Source organism: Agrilus planipennis, unplaced genomic scaffold (assembly GCF_000699045.2).
Source record: "Agrilus planipennis isolate EAB-ADULT unplaced genomic scaffold, Apla_2.0 scaffold207, whole genome shotgun sequence".
Classification (NCBI taxonomy): domain Eukaryota; kingdom Metazoa; phylum Arthropoda; class Insecta; order Coleoptera; family Buprestidae; genus Agrilus; species Agrilus planipennis.
The window spans coordinates 74,282-97,012 of record NW_020438969.1 but is presented as its reverse complement, the minus strand read 5'-3'; the positions used below and the strand labels follow the sequence as shown (position 1 = coordinate 97,012).

At 35.2% G+C, this 22,731-nt stretch overlaps 1 protein-coding gene across 5 annotated transcripts; it reads left to right on the top strand.

The window, feature by feature from the left end:
- The first annotated feature begins 10,377 nt into the window (after nucleotides 1-10,377).
- On the top strand, nucleotides 10,378-22,348 carry LOC108738721. Of its 5 annotated transcripts, none has more exons than XM_018472275.2 (3): nucleotides 10,378-10,567; nucleotides 20,422-20,535; nucleotides 21,663-22,348. In XM_018472275.2, exons 1-3 carry the CDS (start codon nucleotides 10,507-10,509, stop codon nucleotides 21,665-21,667), a joined length of 180 nt encoding a protein of 59 aa, XP_018327777.1. In that variant the 5' UTR covers nucleotides 10,378-10,506; the 3' UTR covers nucleotides 21,668-22,348. The 5 variants fall into 5 exon arrangements, 4 of the variants coding, with proteins under 4 accessions (XP_018327777.1, XP_018327772.1, XP_018327773.1 ...); XR_001938027.2 differs by lacking the exon at nucleotides 10,378-10,567 and adding an exon at nucleotides 18,892-19,915 and having other exon boundaries at nucleotides 20,238-20,535; XM_018472270.2 differs by lacking the exon at nucleotides 20,422-20,535.
- The last annotated feature ends 383 nt before the right edge of the window (nucleotides 22,349-22,731 follow it).

The following is a 22,731-nucleotide window of genomic DNA, read 5'->3' as shown; positions in this document are numbered from 1 at the left end:
CATACGTTTCGATGACAAAATTACAAAACAGGAGCAACAGAAGGACGATCGTCTTTGTCAGGTTCGTGAACTTTTCCAAATGTTCATCTCAAATTGTCAGAAATGTTATTCTCCTGGGGCCAATGTTACTCTAGATGAAAAATTAAAAGAATTCAAGAACAGGTGTCCCTTCATCAAGTATATACCGTGAAAACCTCGAAAGTATGGTGTAAAAATGTATGCAGTTGTTGATAGTGAAGTATATAATTTAGAGAGATACGCAGAGAAACAACCGGAAAGTTCGCCATTTGTAGTCAGAAACTCCCCTGTTGATGTGGTTAGACTTTCCGCATCCTTGTATAACCCAGACCGTAATGTTAACATTGGCAACTGGTTTTCAGATGTGATATTAGTTGAAGAACTGGTCGAAAAAAAAAAAAGATCAGTATTGTAGGGACATAAAAAAAATAAGGTGCAAATTCCATTAACTTTCGCTAAAAGCCACTATGGTGTCATATGTTCCGAAGCCAACGGAAAATGTCATTCGCATTTCTACGATGCATAACGATGATGCAATTGACATTTCTACAAGTGATAAGAAAAACCAGAAATGATCACCTATTACAATAAGCACAAGGGGGGCGTCGACACATATGATGAAATGTGTGAAACCTATAGTAACCTAATAACATTGGACGATGGCCAATGGTAATATTTTATTCCATCCTCAAAATGGCTGAAATTAATGCCCAGATTGTTCTCGCTGGCAACAAAGTAAAAGCTTAGAACCTTCTAAGTGAGAGGTGTCTTTAGTATCAATTTGAGTAAACTTATTAACACTAGTAATTACATTACATTTATATCCAAAGATTCACCTCCAGTTTTTAATTATAATCATGTGTCATTATTTTAATTTGAGAAGTAATTTTATAGGTAACTATCAACCCTTTCAGTTATTTCATAAAAGTCATTTTTCTACTATGGATTGAGTGACTAATAATAACGGGTCTACTGGTGGTCGATAATTGAGTTAAATAGACGAAACCGCTGTTCTTTCTAATTTTACGAATAATGAATTTTTATAAATTACGAGTTAATGATTCGTTTATAGACGTTATATTGTTAGGAAGATAAATTGTTGAGCGATGATATAATAAATTATTGAAAAATGTTGGTGTACGGAATTATGATGAAAATTAATGTTGAAGTCAACACATCGCTAAAACGGGCGAAAATTGGTACATTTACCCGAGTTTTTCTGTTTTTTTTTGGGTAGTTAAAAAGTGGATCGACAAGAGGCAGAACGACAGAGTTTATTGTCAATTCTACAAGAGTCTGACTCAGATATTACGCGGCCAGATCAGGAGTTTGATAAAGATCACAGTGACACAGGCCAAGAAATCTCAGACTCTGATAGTGATGTTACCGACTACAAATCATTCGCCACAGTTGGGGGAGCATTCTATATCTGGAAAGGCTAGTTCTTCAAACCGTGAGTGTTCTTCGAGCTTTTATCTTGTACGGCTTGGTATAAGACATGTTTTCGACTAAATGTTAGAACCAGAACCGAAAATATAATTCATCAATTATCAGGTGTAGTACCAGAAGCAAAATCGGCAATGTCTGAAGTGAAATGCTTGATATTTTTATCACTGACAGTATGCTGCAATTGATACTTATGTACACTAATGCACGCATTAGACCTAAAATTGCTTCATGTACTAATTTATCAACGTTTAATATACAAGAATGCAGTATGATTGAATTAAAAGCTTTAATAGGCCTTCTTTATTTTGTCAGTTTTTACCACTCGGGTAAACAAAATTTGAGTTATCTATGGGCTACTGATAGAAACGGTGTCGACATGTTTCGGCTCGTAATGTCTTTACACAGATTTCATTTTATTCAAAGTTCTCTGACTTTTGATAATACTTTATACACATGAGCAAAGAATAGAACTAGACAATCTGGCTGCAGTTAGAGAACTGTTTCAAGGTTTAGTCGAAACCTGTAAGAAAACCTACATACCAAGTGATTGTCTAACTATTTAAGAAATTCTCATAGCTTTCCGAGGCAGATGAAAATTTCGCCAATATATACCATCGAAACCGGCTAAATACGGGATAGATCTTGACTTTGGTCGACGCACAAAATTTTTACATTATGAAAATAGGAATTTGACCCTGACAAGGAGCCTGAAAGCCCTATTTCTATAAGCAACAAGCCGTTTGATGTTTAGACCCTATTTCAAGAACAAGCTAAAATGTAACGTTTGATAACTGGTTTACTAGTTATGAACTAGTGCAGAATTTGCTAAAAGAACATAAATTGACATCAGTTGGTACCGTGCGAAAAAATAAAAGAAAGCATCGATGGAATTCACTAAAAGCCATGCAGTTTTTTTATCCAGATTTGGTTTTCAAAAGAACATCACAGTTGTTTCTTAGGTGCCCATAAAAATAAAATATTGTTACTGATGTCTAGCTTTCACCATGACGATGCCGTCAATATATCAGGTAACTCGTAATTTTAAGAGGTGATCATTGAAAACTTTTTATGCTTCATTGAATACATCCGCCATTAATGGTCTCATAGTAAATAGAATTAATAATAATTCAAGTACAAAACGAAGACGATTTACAAAAAAACTTATTGATTCGGTGTAATCTTATTGCCTTGGAATGTCAGTAATATAGTAAAATAGTCTAAAGACCTGTAGGGTCATTGCGCGCTCCTAAAATTTTTGTTTTTATTTCCACATGAAAAATGAATCCTCAGCGACGGATGTATAATGTATCAAACCAAGTAGTGATAACAAAGAAGTAGAGGAAGAGCATATTGAGAAACATGAAGAGGACACGAAGTCAGATCAGAAAATGACTTTGATGATGAGGACTGTGTATTGAATGAACCAGGAGACGAAGACGGGGACTATTTTGTCGCGTATAAGCAAGAAAATTATTGACTCTTGGCGATGGAAGAGAATCTCTTTGCGCCTCGAAAGAGTGAAAAAAAACATCTTGAGTGCTGATGTGAGGGTTGTTGTTGTATTTCAGCGAGAAAGGCATGCCCGATTTACAGATGTAATTGATATCGAAGCTCTAATTGGCCTGTTGTATTTGGCAGAACGATTCCATGCTAACCGCATCAACACAGATTTATGGGGCAACAAAGGTCATGGCATCGATATATTTGATCTGGTAATGAATAGGAAGTGCTTCCTGTTTCTTCTGAGCATCATACGCTTCGATGACAAAATTACAAAACAGGAGCAACAGAAGGACGATCGTCTTTGTCAGGTTCGTGAACTTTTCCAAATGTTCATCTCAAATTGTCAGAAATGTTATTCTCCTGGGGCCAATGTTACTCTAGATGAAAAATTAAAAGAATTCAAGAACAGGTGTCCCTTCATCAAGTATATACCGTGAAAACCTCGAAAGTATGGTGTAAAAATGTATGCAGTTGTTGATAGTGAAGTATATAATTTAGAGAGATACGCAGAGAAACAACCGGAAAGTTCGCCATTTGTAGTCAGAAACTCCCCTGTTGATGTGGTTAGACTTTCCGCATCCTTGTATAACCCAGACCGTAATGTTAACATTGGCAACTGGTTTTCAGATGTGATATTAGTTGAAGAACTGGTCGAAAAAAAAAAAAGATCAGTATTGTAGGGACATAAAAAAAATAAGGTGCAAATTCCATTAACTTTCGCTAAAAGCCACTATGGTGTCATATGTTCCGAAGCCAACGGAAAATGTCATTCGCATTTCTACGATGCATAACGATGATGCAATTGACATTTCTACAAGTGATAAGAAAAACCAGAAATGATCACCTATTACAATAAGCACAAGGGGGGCGTCGACACATATGATGAAATGTGTGAAACCTATAGTAACCTAATAACATTGGACGATGGCCAATGGTAATATTTTATTCCATCCTCAAAATGGCTGAAATTAATGCCCAGATTGTTCTCGCTGGCAACAAAGTAAAAGCTGTAAGATGTCGGATACTTTTGAAGAAACTCCATGAAGTTAGTGTAAGAACATCTAGATAGACGCTCAGTCGACTGTAACGGTATCCCCAATCTGCTTCAGCTATAAATAAAAAGCCACTCCAGAAGAATGATAGATCAACCGTCACAATTCACTCAAGAAACTATCGTTATACTCGACGAATCTTCGCTAGCTACAGTAGGTCTTGATGCCTCCACCAGCTCTAAAATCAGTCGTGAACCAGAGGAAAACAAAGTCAGGCAAATTACTGGAGATGGAAGTAGCTAAGAAACAGCTGCAAAAAAATACATCATACAAATGCTGAGAAAAATGCAGGCCTTGTAAGCTAGTTAATCAAAAGGAAAAGTCAACTAGATTTAGCTGCAAATATTGTGATACCTATTTGTGCCTTGAACATGAAGTTATCATTTGTGATAAATGTGTCAAAAATAACCAACGAAACTGGTTTGTTAATATTTCATAATAAAATATAGGTTTAAAAGGATAATATAAAAAAATTGTATTTTATTATATAAACTGAAAATAAGCAACTTGTATGTTTAAGAATAAAGAAATGTTTAATACTTCCTCAATTCAAGTGTTTTGGAATTCCTTAACCAAAATCAAACAGTAAAGAGGGACTTGTGGATGAAAAATGTGCATTTGAAGGACTGGATCCCATCTGCAAACGATTGATTGTGCAACAAGCATTTCGAAGCGAAGTGGTTTTACAAGATAGTTAAAACATTAGGACTGTTACATGAGGCAGTTACAACAATTTTTCCACAGTTGCTTAGCTACCTCGAGGTTTTTGGTGGGCCACCGCTCAGTAACGCGCCGAGATAGGCTTCCGAATATGTCATAAAACATCGTATCACATGCTTTAAAGGCGATTTAGACAATCCATTTTATTCTCCTTCCACACATAGAGGCTGTAGCTACTTCGAGTTTTTTGGAGGACTACCCCTCAGAAACACGTCGAGATAGGCTTCTGAAAATGTCATAAATCGTCATATCACACGCTTTAAAGAGTACTTTATGCCCCTTAAACGAATAGAAGCTGTAGCTACCTCGAGTTTTTTAGTGGTCTATCGGTCAGAAACTCGTCGATATAGGCTTCTGAAAATGTCATCAATCGTCGTACAAAAACTGCGAACAATTGCTAACAGCACTGCAGTAATACACATAAGAACGTCACTAAAGCCAAAAAATATCGATCTACTAAACAATAACAACCTCCAAATAGAAAAAACATTCTCTAAGACAACGGCTTCATATCTGTCATAAACTCCCCTGCTAGGAAATACAAAGGCAGTGAAACCTGTATGAACCATATCTTTATAAAAGACTTCATGAACCACATGAGGATTGTCTCAATAATAGGAGAGGCACATAACCAACCACTACCCAATCCTCAAAATACCAGTAATGTGACTAACACTTACAAAAGAAATGGGAAAATTACAAAAACTGACAGAGGTACTTAAGACTCACAAACATGAGGAAATAATCAACACATTGGGTCCAGAAATCGTCACAGAATTTTTATAAAAACCATTAGTAGATACATACATTGAAACATGCAGAATAAGAATTACAAAACAAGAGAATAAAATTGGATTACGTAGGGCATCATAAACTCGATAAATAGAAGAAACAATATGTGTAAACTAAACAAAATTATAAAAAAAGCGAAAGAAGAAGTTCGCTCTGAACGACCCCAAAAAAACGTGGAAAACAACTGATAAACCGAAAAAAAGAGCAATTCCAAAACCCCAGAAATCGGTGTTATCAAAGAAAACGGAGAAAGAATAAGCCCCGAAAACTGTGCAAACGAAATAAACGTTTTATGGGTACTGATTTCAGCCTAACGAATGCTGCGTATTGTCTTTGAAGTTTGTAGACGAGGTATTTAAATCAGCGTTCATAAAACTATTATCAACTGGACTTTCATCCAATCCAGTAAACGTATTTTGATGCTGATAAGCAGAACGGTTCAAAATGGAGGATTATCAAGCAAAATTAAGGTCATTATATGCTGATAAAATACAGAAAATGATTGACAATAAATAATTCGAAGATAAAGGGTTGAGTTTTGATTGTATATATTATGAAACGTGTTCTCCCCTGCGCTCTACACATGGAGTATGGTGCCGATGACACTAAAGATTATTACAATAAATTTAGTTGCCTACAGTTCGAGAAGCTCTGTGTCAATCGGAATTCACAACCAAAACATAAGCTTCATCAAGAAGTTAATCTTATGAGGCTTTGGAACAATGTCACCGACGACGAACTTGATATTTCAACGACCTACCCTATCAGTTAGTAAACCACAGCGATGTATGGAAGTTGAAGAATTCAAGGGATTTGATCCTGAACATGGATGAAGTAAATATCTGCCTTCCATTGATGCCGCTGATGAATCTTCCAAAGAGATGTCACCACCCGAAACTGTTGCCAACATAAGTCCAAAGTTTGCAAAAAACTAAAGAAAAATTAATAAAAGTACCATACACCAAAAAACACTATAGAACAGTGTTTTTACAACCGATTGACAATAGAGAAGTAAACAGACACAGGACTCGACGAAATGCCAGCATCAGTACTAAAAACAAAAGCACAATACCTAACCGAACCACTGCTTCACATATTTAACAAATGCTACGAAACAGCTCACTGCCCAACATCCTTCAAACAAGCTCAAATCATCCCAATTTATAAGGCAGGTAACAAACTATAACCCAATGACTATGGACCAATATCAGTAATACAGCTAAACTTTTTGAAAAAAAAACTGAGACTGACAAACTTCATCGAAAAGCACAGCATCCTTAACAACGAGCAATTCAGATTCAGAGAAAGCAAATCTACGAATGATGCAGTTGCGGAATACACAAAATTCATCACCAACGCACTAGGCGAAGGATACAAGACAGCATCTATTTCATCGATCTAACTAAAGCCTACTGTACCCTATACCACAACTTCCTTACGGATAAACTGTATAAAATGGGTTTTAGAGGAACAATATATAAGCTCATATAAAACTACCTTACAGATAGGACTCAAGCTGTAAAAATTGGAAACTATAACAGCATCCCACAAAAATTACATGCGGAGATGCTCGAGGAAGCATACTGGGTCCACTATTCTTCACTCTCTTTATGAACGACCTTTTCCAAAAACAAAAAAAAATGCACGGGAAAAATTGGATCAAGTAATTCACGGAATATCCCAGGACATGGAAGAACTAACGAACTGATTCTCAAACAGCGGTCTAACCATTAATCTAGAGAAAACCTGCTTCCAAACGTACAGCTGCTATTCAGATAAAATCCCCAAGATAAATACAATAAATTTCACACTCGGACGCAAGACAACCAAAATAACAGCAAAAGAAACAATAAATTACATTAGCATTATAATAAATAAACATCTAAAATGGGAAAATCACTTAACAAACCTTAAGGAAGCTACAGTACCTCCCTTTCGCCATAAAGAAACTGCGAAACCTCATATCAAAAAAGTAGTTAATAATCATATACCACAGCCTATTCCTATCAATAGCTACGTATGGAATAATCGCATGGGGATGATGCTCATTAAACGCAATCAGAAAATTGAAGCAACTATAAAAGCGTTGTACGGATAACCGGCCAATTAACACGTTAGTGCCACAGGAGAATCTAAAAATTAGGTCCATTGGGTCAAAGCGTTATTATCATCAAAAACACATGCTTTTAGTTTCAGTTTAACATATTGACTTGACTTTTTCCTCAAATATTGCGATTTTCCCTTTTTTTTAGTTTTTTTGAGGTACTCGTTATATGTCGCGCGGCCCTTTGACCAGTAGGGCCACTAGTAGCATATAAGTCGCGTCGAATGTTTTGTAAGTCAAGACTGACTTGTAGCTGCATCTTTTCATGCTTCAAGCCGTTTTACAGAGAGTTATTCGTACTGTACGTACGGTTGTCCAGACTGCCGTTTGTGAACTAGTGATATCAAATTTAGATATGTCGAAATACGAAGACAAAACAAAAAATAATTGCACAACTGTGCAATGAAATATTATCGAATGAAGAAAGTGATGGTAGTGAGTAAATTGGAGCAAGTGGATCAGACAGTAATGGTAGTAGTTTTATAAATAATTTTGCTCAGTCAAAGAAAAAACGTTGGAGAGCTAATTGTTTGGAGAAAAAATTGCATATTCAAAATGAAGGCGCTGATAGGTAATTACACATCAATGCTTTTGACAGGAGTGATTTGTTAGCCACTAAATTTTTGAAAAAAAAAACATTTGATCAGTACCTCTGCACCACTCGCAAGTATAATCCAAAGTACATAGTGCAAAAGAAATTGAAGTGTAAAGATGTAGTGAAACAAGAAAACAATACAGGAATAATAGTACTAAAATGACAAGACAAAAAGTATGTCCTTGTGTTGAGTACCATTAGCAAGTAAGCACAGAAAAAAATACAGAAAAGTGATTAAATTGAACAACCTGAAGCTATCCTGGATTATAATAATACAAAATAATTCATTGATATCTCCTTTCAAGTCAATGCTTATTCTCATTGTTTATGCAGAAGTAATCAATAAACATAATTGTTATTATTTGCTATTCTAAGATACTCTTACTACCAACGAAAATTTTACCATTTTTATGGAAGAAATCAAGAGAAAATAGGATAAGTATATACCTTTCAATTATCATTTGCACTTTGCGCATCACATTTCCATTTTTTATCACTTCCATTTTAATAAAGAATAATCAGCCTGCATTACCATTTAAGTCATATAAGTATCTCCAATTTTTCTAAACTTTACTATAGGCACATGTTGATAAATTTACGTCAGTTTTAGCTATTTGTTTCAATTCTTCTTGCAAAAGCTGGTGCAGTGTTTTCCCATCATGTTTATACAGCCAGTAACCATTTCCTTCGTTTACAAAGTCATAGCGTTTGGGTCCTGATTGAGGAGAACTTAACCAAATTTGTCGATTAGGGATTTGTCGATTAATTACATAAGTTCCTAGTTGCGGTCCAAGATTTAATGTTAACACACCATCCTACAATTGTAACACAACAATTATTTATAGGTAAAAGCGGTTTACTATTAGTACTTACACTATAAGATACATCAGCATTATTTAAATGGGAATTTAATTCTACTAATTCTTCCAAGTATTCCGACAGACTATCCAATGTTTCTTCACAAGCTTTTTCAAAGACTGTAAACTCAGGTGACTCTACTGTGGAAACACAGTAATGTGCTTTCTCCCCTACACTGCGCTCAACCAGTTTAGTTTCAAAAGTAATACAATTTTGATTTAACACGAAATTCCTTTGCGTGTTATGCAAAAACTGTATTTTATTAAAAAGTGGCACACAAAAACTATGGAATTTTCTACAAGGAATCATCTTGTGTCATCAAAAACGACAAAATGCATCATAGATAAACATGCGACAAAACATGAAGAAAGAAAATCTAAACTTTCTAAACCACAAACCATAGATAACTAGTGATAGGTGTACTCGAGTCCAAGAATCGAAATGTACTCGATTCCTGAAAGTATTCGCTGTGCTCGAATACATAGTTATAAGTACTCGAGAACCGAATGCAACTGTATGAAAGATATTACGTCTATAAACAAAGATAATAGATATACAAAGGGTAATAGATGGTCAACTAGAAATGCGCTGATTTGCGCGCCCTCCGGCAGGTTTAGTCAATACTAAATAAAAAAGGCACGCACTTTAAATGTGTTAGTCACTTATTGTTTTTCGTAATGTGCAAGTTAAAGTGAAAAATGGATAAGAAACAATGCAATTTTCCCTTTTTATAAAAGAAAACACATTGTATCTTTTGTAAAAAAGTTTTACTTTTTTAACCCAATTTAATTAAACCATTCATTTATGTAGGTAGTGTCAAAGTATTAGTATCAGTTTAGTTAGAAAAATTATAACAAGAAATAACTATTTCAGATACATCTGCAATACAACAATCCGATATAATTAATAAATCATTTCAGATCTACTATACTTTTTTATAGTTTACTACTCATGCAAATAATTTTACATTTGCGTATGATTTTAAAATATTTCTAAATCAACATTCTATTTATTTAATAAAAAATAAAGCCTTAAATGCTGATTTAATTAACCATAATAGTAATACTTATAATGCTATACTTAAATTTAGGATTGCGAAGTGGTCATACAAGATACTGATGATCCTATATATTTGATGATTACTAAGAACGAAACAAAGTATCTGATACTTGGATATAATGTATGAGAAACTACTCGGCACATGAAAAAGAATCTTTGTACATCAGTAATGTATGCTAAGGTCGATAATAACTATTAGTCATGATCATAGATAATAGATATACAAATGACAAATGTCAAAGAAATTTTGTCTTGTAGTGAAAAAAAACGAACTGTCCTTAAAAATTTAGTGATTTGTAATTGTATTGTTGAAATATATTGCTTTCTAAAACTAAAAATATGGGCAGCTACCCAGTATGGGTAAAAAACGTCAACTTAAAAAGCAAGATTCAATATGTTCATCTAATGGCTCCTCAAGTAAGAGTTCATAATAGTTTATCCCATATAAGAGTATTTACCTGCGGAAGAACTGTTAAAAGCAGCTTTAACAATATGTAGTGATGGGAATTTTCAATAATTGGTTTTGATTAGTGTCAAACGTGGTTGGTGTATGAAACCAAAAATTACCTGAACTGTTCGTACTGTAATTTAAACATTGCATGAATTTATTACCTCAATTGGCGGGTAATATATTGGAATAGGTTTGATATAGCTGAAACAATGCATACTTATGAATATATATCTTTTCAGATTGTTTTTAAGTTAGAAATGGCAAACAAAGTGTGTACTAAATGTGTATCATCATTTTAATTGATGTTCTTCAGTGTAGACGTTCATACTAGTAGTGTATGCACTACATATTAAGTTCTATGTTAAATGCGTGACCTTGATATCCTTTTGTATTAAAAATATAAGTGGTGCATTTTGACAGTTGCAAACTAATCTGCAATTGCCACATATTGTATGCTAATGATTCCTGATTCCATAAGTTTTGGTGCATTTAATCATTTTGTCTATATGTTCCCACTAACCTGAAGTAATCTAGTGAATAGATATTTGGTACCTCAGTCTTTCCAGCTCAGCTGTTCTACTTTCTGGCAGATTGTTAAGACTATTTTTTTGTCTCATAGTTTCCCAGCTGAGCAATATTTTGGCACCTTTTGTGACTTTATTATGGAAGTATAAATATACATAAAGGGAAATTGCACATAGGGATGTGGCAAAAGGAATTTTATTGTGTGTGTGTCTTCTGGAATATATCTCAATTGCATTTGAATATTGGCTGAAAAATAACTTTCAATTTCACCTAGAAAATGTTGAGCAACTTTTAACCGTAATTTCTTCATACAGGATGAATGTGCCAGTGGTCAGTCATCCTAAGGCTGCATGAATTTCCTATTTCATATAAAAAAAAGTATTAGCTGGAGTGTCCTAAAAATTATGAAATATTTTTTAACTTGAATAATTATCAGACTGAATAAATAGTTTTTTCAATATCTAGAATTTATTTTAAAAATGTGCAGGATACAGTCAGTTAATAGTTAACTTGACCCTTTATAATCTGGATTTCTATTTTTGTTGTAATAAAGGTTTTTTATTGAATGAATGTATAAAAGGACGGCTTTCTAAATAGCAAGTATTACCTTTCGAATGTATATAATACATAGGTACCTATATAAAATGCACAAAATCGATTCAAATATCTCTGGACGATTTCTGACAAATTCTACTAGAGACGTTTAAAAAATTAAAAGTTGCAAGTACAGCACATTTTTCTAAGTTGTCGAAATTTTTCTTGATAATTTGTTCGTTGTTATTGATTGATTGATGATGGTGTTATTAAGCGTGTTTAGGGTGGACATGTTTATATGCGCTTGTTCTTTAATTAATTTCAAAGATTTAATAAGACTTTTGAATTGATTCAGTGGCGTTTTCGTAGAAAGCAGCATTGAGTTCATCGAGTGGTCTGGACACGGTGTGGAAAGCTTTTCCGATAATAGATAGCCAGACGCGTTTTTGTCTTGATTACGTACAACATCTTAGTAAAGTCGTTTTCTAATTCTCTCATCGCTATATTNATTGTTTTTTAATTAGAAATGGCAAACAAAGTGTGTACTAAATGTATATCATCATTTTAATTGAAGTTCTTCAGTGTAGACGTTCATACTAGTAGTGTATGCACTACATATTAAGTTCTATTTTAAATGCGTGACCTTGATATCCTTTTATATTAAAAATATAAGTGGTGCATTTTGACAGTTGCAAACTAATCTGCAATTGCCACATATTGTATGCTAATGATTCCTGATTGCATAAGTTTTGGTGCATTTAATCATTTTGTCTATATGTTCCCACTAACCTGAAGTAATCTAGTGAATAGATATTTGGTACCTCAGTCTTTTCAGCTCAGCTGTTCTACTTTCTGGCAGATTGTTAAGACTATTTTTTTGTCTCATAGTTTCCCAGCAGAGCAATATTTTGGCACCTTTTGTGACCTTTATTATGGAAGTATAAATATACATAAAGGGAAATTGCACATAGGGATGTGGCAAAAGGAATTTTATTGTGTGTGTGTCTTCTGGAATATATCTCAATTGCATTTGAATATTGGCTGAAAAATAACTTTCAATTTCACCTAGAAAATGTTGAGCAACTTTTAACCGTAATTTCTTCATACAGGATGAATGTGCCAGTGGTCAGTCATCCTAAGGCTGCATGAATTTCCTATTTCATATAAAAAAAAGTATTAGCTGGAGTGTCCTAAAAATTATGAAATATTTTTTAACTTGAATAATTATCAGACTGAATAAATAGTTTTTTCAATATCTAGAATTTATTTTAAAAATGTGCAGGATACAGTCAGTTAATAGTTAACTTGACCCTTTATAATCTGGATTTCTATTTTTGTTGTAATAAAGGTTTTTTATTGAATGAATGTATAAAAGGACGGCTTTCTAAATAGCAAGTATTACCTTTCGAATGTATATAATACATAGGTACNCCTAGCTAAGGGAAATTTGTAATAAAATGAAAAATATCCAACATAATCAACAAGTTTTATTAATAATCAGTCATGTACTTAAATTACTACAGAGTTTAAACAAAAAATAGCTTCTCTAGCTTAAAACCAAAACAATATATAACTTTTTTAAAAACGCAGTCTGTAGGTCTCATTATACTAGGGTAGGGTAAAAATGCCTATACTTTTAACTATCCAAAAATCAACTTATACTACGTAAATTGGTATTCTTAAGATCAATAATCATTAACATAAAATAATAAGAAGCATAGTGGTCTTAGAAAATTAAATAAATTGTCTTTATTCGCATCCATCAGGACACTGAAAGTCAGTATCTTCTGCAGTCAAACCGACACACTCTTCGTGGTACCACTTGGAGCATCTCGAGCATTGCCTCCTTGCATCGTCCATTCTATCTTCTTTGCAGGCATGGCAGCACCAACTGACGGTTGAATAAGAACCCTACTAGAATACACTATCACATTACTAATTGTCCTAGTCCTAATTGTAATAGTCTTTTATGAAATGACCACTAAATAAACNCGGGTACCTTAGTTCATCCGGTGAATAAGTTCTCGCTTGTCTATGATGTTTATCAAATTGTTTACACATCTTATTTGAATTTTCCCGCAATAAATCGTTCTTCTTCTTCCTTCAGTTCAAACTGACCAACCTGTTAGAAACTACGACATTATGTGTATTTATTCCAGTCACTTCCAACAGTGTAATTATACGAGGTTATATCAATATTTAGCTTTTTACATTTAATGAAAACAAAACAACCAAAATTGATCCTTCTGGACACACCCTTGTATTACCCCACGTGGGGTTAATGAGCCCTGCCAAGCAAAACTAACGTTTAACTCATGTGAATGGTCAAAGTAGCTCTGCATCTTGTCTCAACTTTTACAACCCTAACACATACATTTGTTTTCGTACGCCATTACGTTATGTTACAAACTTTTACCAAACGCTGGGTGGTGAGGGTTGTTTTTGCACCCGCTTGTAACGATTCCGTAGTCATTAAAATTTCTTTTCTATTTAAAATAACATAATACTCGACGTCATGGACTACATTAGGTCCACTTCAGTTTACGATCATGGGTTTTTCTATTGTTATAGGTACATAGTTTTTCTAACATGTTTCAGTCATCTAATGGACCTTAACGCGCGTGCATTTTCTTCAGCTGATCTGTAACTTAATACCAAACGTAAACAATAACATCACCCCAAAAACCAGCTGATTCCGACCTACTGAAGGTGAATTTTTCTACGATCAGCTGGAATTAATTTTATAATTTTTTATTTTGTTTCAAAAGTCAAAAGTGTTATAACATTTTATGTTCCAAATGTCCGTAGGAATCTGTGGTATAAATATGAATTATTATAACTGGGACACCCTATATTTATCAAATAGATCTTTTTTGACAAGAGTACCTCGATAATTAATGGCTTTTCGTCTAACAGTCGGTGTGCATGTTTGAACTTTAACAGGCGTAGGCAGAAGATCATAAAAATCATTTCTTTTCAACTGACTGAGTGGTAAATCATCAGATTCCTCTGAACTAGAGCTTGTTCCATAAACTGTGCGATAATAGCTGCATTGCACGATTGATTCTCTTGAGACCTGACCTGTGGATGTTGATGCTATAGCTGGTGATTGCTTAGTTTGTTCTGGAGTCGCTGGTCGAAGACAATCAACAGGTGAAATATTTCCAACCGAGACATCGGGTATTGGAATCAGTGTCAAAATTGATGGTGAACTAGTAGCAGATTCTGAACTCTTCTGTTGATCACTATTAATAGGTNTTTTATAGTACATGCAATTTATGCATCTATTAATGTAGTTACTGATAAATTCCCTCATTTTTGGAAAATAATAATTTTGTTTTAATAAATCATACGTCTTTTCCCCTTGTGCGCTTCGTTTACAATTTCGAACGTCAAACCGACACACTCTTCGTGGTACCACTTGGAGCATCGCGAGCATTGCCTCATTGCATCGTCCATCCTAGTCGAAGACAATCAACAGGTGAAATATTTCCAACCGAGACATCGGGTATTGGAATCAGTGTCAAAATTGATGGTGAACTAGTAGCAGATTCTGAACTCTTCTGTTGATCACTATTAATAGGTGGTATATTTTCTTGATCACGATCAGGCGTTGAGGTTTCCGATAAAATAGACGCTGTTGTATCTCCGGATTCTGAAGCTTGTGCATGACGATGTTCGAGAGCTGGTGCGTTTTCTTGTGCACCATTTGGTGCAGGAGCTTCCATTAAAATGGAAGGGACAAAAGCTGTTTCTGGTATGGCCTGTAGGTTGAAGGGATACAAGCTAGTCGCTTTAAAGCCACTCGTTATATTGCTGTGTGTCATACATTCAGACCAAACGCTTGAAGGAATGATATTAAAGCGTGCTTTAGTGAGTTTTTTGTGTCTGTTTTGGTCCAAAAATGATAACAATTCAGCATCCCAGTGGTGCTCGAATGGTCGATATACGGCTTTGTCGAGGGGCTGTAATTCATGGGTTGTATTTGAAGGTAGGCAGTACAAATTAATGCCAAGTGAATCGGATATATCGACTATGGAAAGATCTAAATGATATGCTGCTCCGTCAAATATCAAAAGGCATGTCCCTGGCTTTTGTATCTAGACAAGTGTTTTAAAAATATTTTGAAAAGTTCATTGGTCATATACCCCTTTGCTGATTTTTGTACTAAAGATCCTTGAGGCAAATTATCGTACAATTCTGGTTTCAAACGTTTTCCTTTAAAATGACCATAGGTGGGATGGCTGTGCCAAGAGCGTTAACACATCCTGCGATGGCAACGCTTTCAGCATGTTCCGAAGACTGCAAATGAACCCTTTTAGCCCCTTTTTTGGCCAAAACACTTAGCTGGTGGTGGATAGTGAGTCGGCATCCTTTCTCATCCATATTATAAATTTTCTCGAGATGATCATATAAGTCAAATTTATCGTAGATATTTCTCAGTTTTGAAAATGGTTATCAACAATAAATTTATTTAGCTTTTGGGCTCTAGCTGGGTTCATGAATTGCGCTTTTCTTACGGATATTTCATGGTGTCTTTTCATGAACGCTTTGAACCAGTCTTTGCCTGTGCGTTTGCCCTCATCATTAAATTTGTGTTTTATATTATTTTGCTCACAATATTTATACACCAATTGACGCAATATTTTTGGTGTCACAGGTAAGCCCATTTCAGAATACCGGATTATCCTTTGCACGAGTTGAGCTTCCTCTTCATCATTTAATATAGGTTTACGTCCCAAACTTTTCTTTAAACTGCCAGACTGCAGATGATTTCTGATTGATCTTCTAGGAACCTTATATCTCTCTGCAGCCTTATACATACTCAAAGTTCCTCTTTGTATTGCTCTAACAGCTCCGATCAGATCGTCTTCTGACCACAATGCCCGTTTGGGAGGCATCGTGACCGTAAGCACTGAAACAATGATAAATAAATTGAAAATGTATAAGTACATACATACTACCCACCAACAAACATTTTAAAAACACGTTCCTACTTATATAGCAGTTTAAAAAAATAGGAGTATAATAAGGCGTATAGTAAAATTTAATAGGCCTTAATATCCGCCAACCACGTGGTTACAGAAAAAAATAATAATAAACATTTTACAAGTGCAAGTCCTTTAATACGATAACCTAAGGACAGGTATACATTAATTAATAAACGGACAGTCAATGCAGGTTTGTAAATATGATATTTTCAAAATAACTTACGGGTACCTTAGTTCATCCGGTGAATAAGTTCTCGCTTGTCTATGATGTTTATCAAATTGTTTACACATCTTATTTGAATTTTCCCGCAATAAATCGTTCTTCTTCTTCCTTCAGTTCTGGTAAAATTGAGATGTTTGTACCATCCATAAGGTAAGCTGGTGCGAATCGAGTGACACCGTGTTTTGTCAAGTTATATTTTTGCACGCACTCTTGTACTATGGTTGTCCAGGACCTTTTCCTTTCACTTTAATAGATTTTGCACCTGCTTTTATTGACCCTTGTTTGATTCAAACGCTCATTGATTACATTTGAGAACGGGGAGACTACCGCCATGAATATTGTTGTCGTGAAAACATCATCATCATCATAAGCTCATTAGTCCTAAGACTGGTTGGACATGTACCTCCACTCTTTCCTATCCTGAGCTAAACTTCGCATTTCCCTAAAACTAGAACAGCCCACATCCTTAACTGTTTGCGAACAGTAATCTAATCTAGGTCTACCTCTACCCCTCTTAACTCCTGTTTCTGCCTCTAGTATGTCTCTGACTAGACCTTCATGCCTGAGAAGGTGTCCTACCAACCTATCTCGCCTATTTTTGATTGAGTTCCATAGAGTCCTCTGTTCTCCTATTCTTTCTAATACCTCTTCTTTTTTTAACCTTTTCTACCCACGTTATCCTCATCATCCGCCTATAACACCACATTTCGAACGCTACTGACCTTTTCTTTTCCGTCGCGCTTACTGTCCATGTTTCGCACCCGTACAACGCCTTGCTCCAAACATACACTTTTAACAACCTTTTTCGAATTTCTAAATTAACCGTTCGCGAGCATAGAAGTAACTTCTTTTTATTGAAGGCGACACGACCCTGCGCTATCCTCTGCTTTATATCCCTACTACTCCTTCCATCCTGACTTATCTGACTTCCTAGGTATCTAAAATCAGCCACTTCTTCTAATTTTTCGCCTTCTATCTTTATATTCGCTCTTTCCCTACTTTTTCTTCCCTTGCATACCAGTATTTTAGTTTTACTTTTATTTATTTTCATACAGTATTGATCTGTCAATACCGCTTCCATTTTATTTAAAGCTATCTCTAGGTCCTCCTTGCTAGATGCTAATACTGCTATATCATCTGCAAATCTAAGCATACTAATCTTTTGCCCTTGCACACAGTTGTACTGTCTTTAATAATGTTGATGGCGTCTTCGATGTTTAGATTAAAAAGTAGCGGGGACAGTGTGCATCCCTGTCTGACTCTCTTCCTAATATTTACTTCTCTACGTTGCAGCCCCAGCTCTATAACTACCTGTTGCTCTTTATACAAACTAAGTATCATTCTTCTATCTTTGTAACTCATCCCTACATTTTTAAGTATATTTAACATCTTGACCCATTTAACATTGTCAAAAGCTTTCTCTAAATCGACAAATCCTATGTACGCACTCTTTCCTTTTCTATCGTTTTTTGTATTGTTGCCCGTAAAGCTAGAATGGCCTCGCGCGTTCTTCTATTTCTTCTAAACCCAAATTGATCTTCCCCTAATAGTTCTTCCGCCCTTTTTTCCATCCTCCTCTGTACAATTCTAGTTAAGGTTTTTGACGTATCGGAAGTTAAGCTAATTGTACATCTCTAAAATTCCTATTAATTATATTATACGTCTCATCGGTTTTACCTACTTCAAACTTTTCTTCTACTTCTTTACACATCCTAGCAATCCACTGTTCCTTACCTGCCCTACACATCCTAATTATTTCTCACTTTATAGCTTTATGTCTTTTTTGCCCTTCTTCGTCTGTCCTGTTTTTGTTTTTCGCCTTTCGTCTATTAATCCTACAATCTCATTTGTTATCCCGGATTTCCTACTTTCGTTTTGTTTAAGACCTAGTATATCTGTAGCTGCTGACTTTAGGCACGTTTTAATGCAGTTCCATTCTGTCTCTATGTCCCCGTTATTCGTTTCTCCCGCCGCCTTTAGTATTTCGTCTGTCCTTTTACCTAGGCTATCAGTCGAGACGTCTCCTACCTTCCCTCTTTTTCAGAATTTTGAATTTAAGATTGGTCTTCACAACTACTAAGTTATGATCGCTACCTATATCTGCTCCCGGATAACTCCTACAGCCCTTCACTTGTTTTTTGCATATTTGCCTAACAAGTATATAATCTAACTGGTATCTCCTTAAATCACCTGGCATCTTCCACGTATAGCGCCTCCTAACGTGATGTTTTAATAATGTGAATATATTTCCTTTGTTTACCACCACCGCCAAATTCCTTAAATTAAGCGGGATGGAAAAAAACCCAAACAGGGTGGTTTGTGTTGGACTGCCCTTGACCTTCGGTTAGAGGTTATTATGTTAGTCACGTATTTTCGAATCAATGTAGATAACTTGGGCCAAGTAATATCGACACGAAACTTTATTTCTATCTATTGTTCGCAAATTGTTTGTGGATCTATTGTGCACGCACGTGCGCATGTATTGGGTTTTCAAATTTAGATGACTCACAGAAATCCCAACACTCCCCAAACGGTTCGATACCACGGAACACTTATCATTGTGTTTTTTTTTCGTGGTTCGAAACCTTCAATAGGGAGGATGGATAGTTTGTTCGTTACTTCCATCTCAAAGGTGGGAGATTGTCCTCTCTCAGAAGTACCAACTGTGCTCGTTCCAACCGCGGCCCTGTTGATATTTTCCATTTAGATCTCTGATGAAGTTGACCCAAATATTCCCTTGATCAACTACTCCAGAAATGTTGCTCTACTTGGAAGATGCGTTGCCGTCGGGATAGACGTGTTGTCGGAATGAATTTAAAATTAATTTTCGGAACAGAAGTCATGGACTCTCCAATCAGGAAATGACCGGGAGTAAGGAAGGATAGATCATTATGATCATTAGAAATGGGGTTAACGGACGTGAATTTAAAATGGCTTCAACTTCAGTCAATAGTGCATTTAGCTCTTCGAAAGTGAATGAGGCATCGCCAGGGATTTAATTGCGATTTCCCATAAGCCACCAAAATGTGGTGACCGACCTGGTATGTTATGCCTTCGTTAAGAGTCATATTTTTCTATTTTATTGGGGTGTTGTTGACTTGATAAAAAATTGTTTATTTCATTTAATTCTGCGTTGGCACCAACAAAAGTCCTAAAGCTATTTTAAAGTTCGTTAACAAAGTTAAAGTGACTTAGGGATTTTCTTAATAACTGACTTAATCTATTAGTTGTGTTAATTTTACTACTAATCTCTACTAAAGAATTGTGATATTTAAACATTATATTACTGATGCTACTAAAATTTAAATGGATAATGAAGTTATGATAGTGTGTTATTAATTTATATATCTCCTCTTTGTACAGGTAACATAGTTAGAATGAAGTCGTCCTTAGTTTCTACTGTTATGAGGAGTTCCGTTATGGCCAAGATGATTTTCATTTTCAGTTTCTAATAAATCGTCTGCAACAAAAGAAATTGGTTTTATTTTTCTTTTTGGTTGTTATGATTCTAGTGGGTGTTTCGACCAATTTTGTTTGTTTCCTATAGGTAGGGTTGACTTTACTCTTATTTGGATCTTCTCGTTTTGCAAACCGCATTCCGATGATGATTGGGAGGCGAAGAACTTCTGTAGGAGGATGCGGGATAAGAGGGGAGAAGTTGGTAAGCGGAGAGCGCTGTCTCATTCTATTGTTGAAAGTTGAGTGGTGTAAATAGAAGAAATTGGGAAGGATGTTTGCCTAAAATGTATGGAAGTGCCGTTTTGGGAAATGTAGGACGGGTGCTGCAAGTAATGTTATATTAACCTTTCGTCGGGCGCATATAATCTGAGAGATGAAGTGATGCGTTTTTCTTTTGTCAAATTCGTACTTTTGTGTGAGGCGGTGTAGGGGCTCAACAAGTAGCTTCTCTAATTACCGTCACGCGACAAATAAACAAAAAAACAATATTGTTACCGTTTTACTAACTGCTGGTCGTATGTTCGTAATCTGTAGGGTGAGTTGAGCCTGATCATGTGAAATTGTAAAAATTGTATTTTTGGGGATTTCTTTTAATATTCTACTTAATAATAATAATTTTTATAAAAATAATAATAATATTGATAAAACTAAAAGGACGTCTTTGAAAACTTTATCTCACGAGTTGTGTTTACAACAACTTCAAAGGCGAGCTTCTAAAACATTTGGAACGCCTATTGAACTACAGCAGGAACTATCCAAATTTAAACCTTAATCTTAAAAACCCAGCGCACCTAACACTTGTCACGAAGGACAAACAAAGAGCAGCTTCAAATGCAGAAATCTAAAAAAATTAGATACTCCAAATATGCATGTAAAAAATGTATGCATGTATTTTTTGTTTAGAGAACGCAAATATGGTTGGTGGCAAATGTTGAGACCCTGTTTTCTATGTGGTTGATAATTACGATAGTGATTAGAAACCTAGAACCATTTGATGTAACTCTTCATAAATGACTCCTTAGTATTTACCAGTTATTCTATTAAAAAATGACTTAGTTATATTAAGAGCCTCATTACTATCTTGAATGGCATTTTTTTATCATCTTATTGTTCTATTAATATAAAACATTGTATAAAAGTACTGTATTTTATTTTAAAACACTTTTTTTCATGACAGAAAGACATATATTATTTTTAATCTGAGAGATTAGTTGCGCCCTGTAATGTCCGAATGTGACTTGCGCCCGACGGAAGGTTAACTGAATGTATTTACTGAAATTTTTTGTATTAGTTGTGTAATGTTTAATACAATTACGTTTTTGTTTGCAGTATGATATAGGTGGAGTCGTTACGACGGTTGTGGCGTTATCCGTTGTCACAACCACCACGACTGTGGCACCGGGTAAGAACAAGCTGGGATCTGCAAAAAAGTGTGGAGGCGACGTCCCGACGTGGAGCGGTTTGGTTGTTTCTCGTGTATTCATTGTCCTTTCGCCATTCAGACAAACAACCAACACAATGGTATCCATCACCCGGTTGCGATGCAACATCTGTCGACGTCTTCGTGAAAGCTGTGACGTTGCAACAGGACTATGTTAAGAATGTCTTGATTACACACCTCTATTTTTCTGTCACAGCTGCAGAATGTATCACGACGATGTTGTAATCTGCTTCTGTCGACCTCGTCAGGGGATTCACTCATACCTCTGCGTCTACTTTATCAGATCGACGATACACACACACTTTCCTGTCTATTCTGTACAACTGTAGAGGAAAGGCGTCAGCTCTTTCGATCCATTTTGCTGACTCTAGCTTTCCACTAAGTTTTTATTTCATTACATAAGTTAATTAGTTCTTCTGAGTTTTTCTACTTCTTTTCTTCGTGCTATTTAGTAAGTTTACGCATACATTGTTATAATCGTTATTGTTATTTTTTGTGGTTGTTTTGTTCCTGTTATTGTAAATAGTTTCTCCATCTTTTCTTGTGATTATTAAAAGTCATAAAACAAATTCTGTGTTAGTGTTTTCTTTTTTATTTCATCGCGCCATATTAGTTCCGTACAATAGAAAAGCTAACCGAAAACACTACAGTGACGTTACGTATACACTCCCCTTGTGACCCGACCTGAAGAATCCATCCTGATGAAATTGTAATTAACTATTTCTACTTCATGATCTTCGTTTTATTCCGTTAAGTGTGTTACCGTTAAGCATGAGGTAAAAGCCGGATGGTTGCCCCATTTTTCAAAAAATATCTATTATTAAAAAATATGTACTTACAAAAAATAGTTGTATATCAAAATATACGTCTTTCATCTTATAAGAGCGTATTTGTGTAAACATAATTATTATTATTAACATTATAAAATAGTATTCGAAAAAGATTGTTAACGGTCAT

Bases quoted from the DNA above. Each gene is read 5' to 3' on its own strand.
- LOC108738721 (XM_018472270.2), top strand. From the start codon at position 10,490: ATGGGCAGCTACCCAGTATGGGTAAAAAACGTCAACTTAAAAAGCAAG. The intron at 10,568-21,662 runs GTAAGAGTTCAT...TTTTGTTTGCAG, and splicing joins TTCATCTAATGGCTCCTCAA to TATGATATAGGTGGAGTCGT.